This window comes from Olea europaea, chromosome 2, assembly GCF_002742605.1.
Source record: "Olea europaea var. sylvestris chromosome 2, O_europaea_v1, whole genome shotgun sequence".
Classification (NCBI taxonomy): Eukaryota; Viridiplantae; Streptophyta; class Magnoliopsida; order Lamiales; family Oleaceae; genus Olea; species Olea europaea.
In genome coordinates, this window is record NC_036238.1 from 26,244,763 (window position 1) to 26,250,671 (window position 5,909).

Sequence of the window (5,909 nt, forward strand, 5' to 3'; positions counted from 1 at the left end):
GAGACGATGTTTGTCAACGAAAAGAAGTCAATAAAAGGTTGAAGATGCCGACAGTGAGGAAGCATTCCAATTTAAATCGAAAAAGTCTAAACCCCAAATATTAACAGCTATGTCCTGAAATGGGGTTTCTGTAATTTGTGGTTGCTCCACAGTTGCTGTGGCGACAAGATTGGTGGCTTAGGTGGTTCTTCCGCCATTATTGGTGGCTGGTTTAGCCGGAAGCCATTTTTATTTCCTTTTTCACAATCACAAGGCGAAGTTTTCAGAGTGAACAGAAGTGTCATTTCGTTATTTTTTGGCTTTTTTATTTGTGCCCCACACCAATGCCAAGTACTGAAAGACTCAAACTGACAGCATATACAAATTCAGCACAAGATTTCATTTCCAACAAATACCACAAAGTGGCAAAGAAGCCACATTTAAAATCATTTAGCATCCATGTTCCTGTTAACAAATTAATTGAAAGGTATTTAACATAAAAAAAAAAAAAAACCAGATCTTTAACTCGTTAGTGACTGAGTTTCCTCTGCTAGACTATCATAATCACACACTATCATTATCAAAAAACTAGGGACCAGAATGAATAAAAACACAAAAACTATATACCCAATTAACACTTGAAGAACCGTCTTGCTGATTCTTCCACCACTTTAAGAAGATTCTCCAACTTTTACGCACAAAACAGCAGTACATGCATAAATGTCAACTGCTACACTGGTATGACATCAATCTTTGAAGTGTCCTCACATCTCAAAACAATGCCTTCAAGACTTGCAGGAAGAATGCATTTACTCCATTGGTATCCAGTAGAAAAAGGTTCGGGTGGTGGAACAATCATCAGAACATTATCATTCCGTTGCACGACTCCCATTACACTGACAGTGCTACCTTCTTTGATATACCTAATCAGAATTCACGAATAGGGTAAATGTCAACTCAATATCAAGAATTTGAAAAAACCAAAGAGCATCATTGTCAAGATGCATTAGCCGTGGATGTGCAATATAACAAACAATACTTTTCTTGACCTCCTTGTCTGCGTTGGGGTTAACCTTAATCCCATTTCCGAGAGCAATAAAGAAACCCACAGTTTTGTAATGGTTCGCTATCAATGAGAGAGCTGTCTACTTACCGATATAGATTATTCAGTAAAATGAAAATGGAAATTGCAACACTTCCCTCACACCTCGTTGCGTTATCACTAAAAAAGTCCCCTCACATTCCTCCTTTGCATAATTTAGAGAACAGGTTGCATGACACAATGTACAGCTGTGGATAGCATTGCTAATTTTGACTTTTGTCTTTTTCATTCTTAACGATATTGTGTTTTTACCTCTGAACAACCAACTTAACAACAACTTGGATAAATAAAACAGATTAGTGAAAATAATTAAAATCTTACCCTTCTTTCAACCTCATTACACGATCGTCACTAGAAAGCTTTCTTTCTCCGAGCCATTTAATGAAAGCCGGAGACATATTCCTATTTGATGGATTGAAGTCGACAACAACTGATTCATCAACGTAAGGGTTCACCCTTGCACCATATCCAGTCTTGACCAATGCCCTCAAGCCAGATTGGAAATCAGAAATATAGAAATCAACCACATGCCTCTGTGATCACACACACACACACACAACCAAAAAAAAAAAATGAATATATGATTTAGCCATTTCTATCAATGCCAATGCTCCAGCCATCATAAACAAAAGACATTTCAGTGATATGGTATAACACGAGTCCTTAATGCAATGCAAAATATAATATTTACTGGCACAAAATGGCAGTAGGAAAGGCACCGAGAGAATAAACAAAAAACTGTCATACAGAAGGAGGAGAAAGTACAAGAATTTACTTAAAAGCAAACATTAAATGTTTTTACTAGAGTTTCTCGAACTGTATTCTTACATATGGTCAATACTGACAAACAGAATGTACTACATGTGGACCTGGCATGTTACATAATTTTGACAACTCAAGTCCAAATTTCTACTAAAGCTGTGTCGATATCTGGAAATATCCAAGAGACTGAGGAAAGTGGAGGGTGCATTACAGAGGAAGAGATCTTACCTGAGCTGTTTAATTATAAATAAAGAGAATATGTAGAAGCATGATAAGTCATGATATCTTCCCAACTACGAACTTAACTCATTCAACGCAGGCATACTTGTCCCAAACAGGATAGATCAAGATAAGCACATAAACCATGATCCTATCTCACCTCTAATGAACGAAGACCCCAGGTAAAACGGCGATGAGTTGGGTTTGCAGCTTTTGAATCCCATCCCCGGTACTCATATAAACTTGAGGATGTATAAACACATCTGGGAACCTTTTGGAATGACGATTCAAGAGGAAAGTTTCCACAGGTGACAACCTGCAAAATGTTAAACTTTTCCTTGTTAGGACAATGCATTCATGTAGGTTTGGAAGTCTACTGTGCAAAATTCAGTTGGGATTCCAATAAAACCAATCTCCTTCCTTGCCAAAGTGCAATCCCAATAACATGCTGCCTATAAACATCGAGTTGTTATTCTATTTGCAAAATTTTGGCTAGAGGAGCACTTGTGTGATCCTTATGAGTTAAAGCATTGCAGATTCAACAGCTCTTTGGTATAACCATGCATCACAGAATATCATTTTTCTTAGAAGGACATATATTCTATCCGCTGAGCTCCACAACAAAAGAGCTACAGTACAAGTGTTTGTGGCATTATTGTACATGGGGAAGATGATATCAGAACGACAAACCTTGTGATTCCCTAGGCGTACACTACTGTGAAATATTTTCAACTTAAGAACTGTCATATCTAAAAAATAGGACACGTGTCAACTTGAAAAACTAGTTCATCGTGTCTAAGACATTGATTGTTCACCCTCTTTCGCTTTCCATTTTCTTTTTATTTGTCTATATTCTCACCATCTTTATCCACATATAAGAAGCTTGCTTTAGTACTGAGCAATAAACAAATCTGTCTTGTTAAAAGAATGAACATAGAAAAATAACCAATCTTCTAATACTTACAAACTGGATGAACCAAGAGAACGCTCGAATTTAGAGAACCATAAAACTGAAGGAATTCATCCACAACTAGACTCCTAAACTTGAAAGGCTCCTAATAATTTAATGCAAGTGTTAGGATTCAGCATGGGAGTATAAGTTTCTCTATTAACTTCCTAGAAACCAAACACAATGTTAACATTCTCGGCTGTAGGTTTTTGATCCTGTGCTTTGATATCATGTAAGGGACAAATAATGACACCACGAAAGTATAATTGCTAATTTAATATACTAAATCGCCTTCTTTTAGAGTGAGTTGGAGGGAGGGATGGAGGATAATGTCCAGTGGTAGCATACCCCAGAAACTTTGACAAATTGGCCATCTTTTGCAGTTCTTAACTCAGCATCCGGATAACTTGCTGTGAAACCAGTAATAGCTCTTCTTCCCCAAAAAGTATTCCATATAAACACTGTAGCCACAGCAGCAGAAAGTACAAGGACGACAACAAGAAGAATGGGGTTGCGAACAGCCCCAAGTATGAAACCACCAGCAATTAATCCCATCACAAAGAGAAGTATGATGGACCAAAGGATTGGCTTTGGGAAGCTCTTGCAGAAGGAATACTCATCATCAGAGCTAAGACGTGTAACAGCCTGGTTGTTAACTATAGAAGCATTGTGCAATTTCATTGATCCTGTAGACTCCAAATGACGAGATGCCTTCCGAGGAGACCCAGCAGAATTCAGTGGGCCTGAAGTAATAGGTCCAGATGTAATCAGGCCTGTTGTCGGAAGAACTGGAGGAAGAGGGCCAGAATTTTGGCGGGAAACAGCAGCTCCCCCTCCACTTTGAGGACCAGATGACTTTTTCAATGGCTCTCCATGCTTATTAAGAGGACCAGAATTGGTCTTCTTTAAAGAAGCAGATGCATGAACACCACCAGATGAAAGAGAACCCACCCGATTGCCTAAATTTAATTGGCCTGACAGAGATGCAGAACCCCCAAAAGATCCTGTCCTTGAAGGAGCACTGTTAATGGGACCAGATTTTCTAGATCTGGAGCCATCCATAGGGATATCAAACATTTTACCGAGTTCTCCAGACTTTTTGATATCGCCACCGGTGTATGGCAAGGAAACAGAGCTCATGGTGGGAGTCTTTTCTTTTGGCTGCTCGGGCCGGCCCGACACGTAAAGGCCATTACTCAACTTATGAGAAGGGAATCGTGAACCCATATGGCCTACTGCTTCTCAGCAAAAGCCAAATGACAATATGTAGTCAATCAAAACTCAAGAACAAGGCTCACAGCTTGACCTAACACCTATTTCCAAAGAAGCAATATACCTAAAATGAAACAGAAACAAGACTGATATAAATACAGTACCTTTTGAAATGGAAAACGAACAAACCTTCAATAAAAATATTGAAATTTTCAAACAGTTAGCACAATCATAACAAAAAAAATCAGCATTGCTTGAGTTTAGTCTTGGCATGCCAGAAACAGGGTATATAAATGTTCTTAAATTGATATATGAGCATCTCGATACTCCTTAAATCAGTAAAACCGACTGAACAAAAATATCCAGTTGAATTGTTTTCTAAACTTATGAAATGATTGACAACAAAAACAAAAGCAAGTACAGAACACAGCTGAAACAACCTCTCACTTTGTATATAACTGCAATAAATTGATGGTCGTTCTTTAAAAATAAAGAATAAAAATTATAGCAGGTTGTCAAATTCTATCGAAAAATCTGACAAAGCCGGATCATCCTTTCTACCTAGATTACAATTTAGCATTTAATACATCAATGGAAATAGCTAATGCACTAACCGTAGATCTGTGAACAACTAAGTAATGATGTATAAAATCGATTGGCAACCAAACCTTAAAATTGAAGAAAGGAAAGAAACAGTAGAAGAATCTAGAGCCATTATCAGCAACACTTATTCAATAAATCATCAAATAAACGTACGGTTGAGACCCCATTGTTAACTGCTACTGGGAACTTCCCAGATCCAAAAATAGAAAAAGTAAGACACGCCCAGTAACTCAGAAATCACAGTGTGAGATATCAAATATATTATATTGACTAAGGGGGGAAGGTCCAATTTTTGAACGAAAAGAGTATCCCAGATATAAGACTTCAGGAGTAAAAATTTGCCGAAATTGACAGGTGCATTACTTTGAAATCAAGAATCCAACAAAACACGATACCCATATGAAAATCAGACAAGTTAAAAAGGACCCCACATTTCATTTCTACCTAGAGTGGGTAAAATCAAAGATTACAGTCTCTAAAACTTTACAAATTTAGAAAAATAAAGAAATTTTGCATACGTGAGAGAGCGTTAGAAGACAGCATAATGAGACGAGAATATGAAGCAACTGAAGCTTAGAGAATCGAAAATGATTGAAAGGGTTTGCTGACCGTTGAGAAAATGTAGAAGAAATGGGTAGGGGATAAATTTGAGAGAGATCAGTACTAATAAAAGAAGGAAAAACTGAAAACATACACTTCATCTCCCTGCTGGCTGCTCTTAACTCTTTAAACGTGATACTCTCTCTCTCTCTCTTGAAGAGCAGACCATTAAAATTATGCTTCAAATTTATTCCAATTTGTCAAACATTCTCAATATAATTAAAAAATGCACTCAAACCATTCCAACTATAGATAAATAATAAAATAATTTGAAGAAGAACTAGTAAAAATAAAAAATAGAAAAAATAGTAAATATTTTTAGGATTGATCAAATGAAGTATTAAAAATAAAAATCTGTTGAAATACTTAAAAATTTTTGCTCTATAAATTTAAAGATGGTCTATAAATCGTTAAATATGTTCTTGAAAAATAAAAAGTCTTTTGAAGAAACTATAATCATCTTTATTGCCGTAGTATAGTTAA

At 36.7% G+C, this 5,909-nt stretch overlaps 1 protein-coding gene across 5 annotated transcripts; it reads right to left on the reverse strand.

The window, feature by feature from the left end:
- Nucleotides 1-356: 356 nt before the first annotated feature.
- LOC111368474 (uncharacterized membrane protein At1g16860-like) lies at nucleotides 357-5,605 on the reverse strand. Of its 5 annotated transcripts, none has more exons than XM_022989751.1 (5): nucleotides 5,521-5,605; nucleotides 3,360-4,347; nucleotides 2,223-2,378; nucleotides 1,403-1,614; nucleotides 357-902 (listed from the first exon to the last, which is right to left on the reverse strand). In XM_022989751.1, the coding sequence occupies exons 2-5, from the start codon at nucleotides 4,236-4,238 to the stop codon at nucleotides 710-712; spliced, it is 1,440 nt and encodes a 479-aa protein (XP_022845519.1). In that variant the 5' UTR covers nucleotides 4,239-4,347; nucleotides 5,521-5,605; the 3' UTR covers nucleotides 357-709. The 5 variants fall into 5 exon arrangements, with proteins under 5 accessions (XP_022845519.1, XP_022845493.1, XP_022845528.1 ...); XM_022989725.1 differs by lacking the exon at nucleotides 5,521-5,605 and adding an exon at nucleotides 5,345-5,510; XM_022989760.1 differs by lacking the exon at nucleotides 5,521-5,605 and adding an exon at nucleotides 5,436-5,496.
- Between the last annotated feature and the right edge of the window lie 304 nt (nucleotides 5,606-5,909).

What these genes read in the sequence shown, in the direction of transcription:
- LOC111368474 (XM_022989751.1), bottom strand. Translation starts at nt 4,238, where the DNA reads ATGGGTTCACGATTCCCTTCTCATAAGTTGAGTAATGGCCTTTACGTG. An exon ending in AATTTGTCAAAGTTTCTGGG is followed by an intron (nt 2,379 to 3,359) that starts GTATGCTACCAC and finishes AACATTTTGCAG; the next exon opens with GTTGTCACCTGTGGAAACTT. An exon ending in GGGGTCTTCGTTCATTAGAG is followed by an intron (nt 1,615 to 2,222) that starts GTGAGATAGGAT and finishes GTGTGATCACAG; the next exon opens with AGGCATGTGGTTGATTTCTA.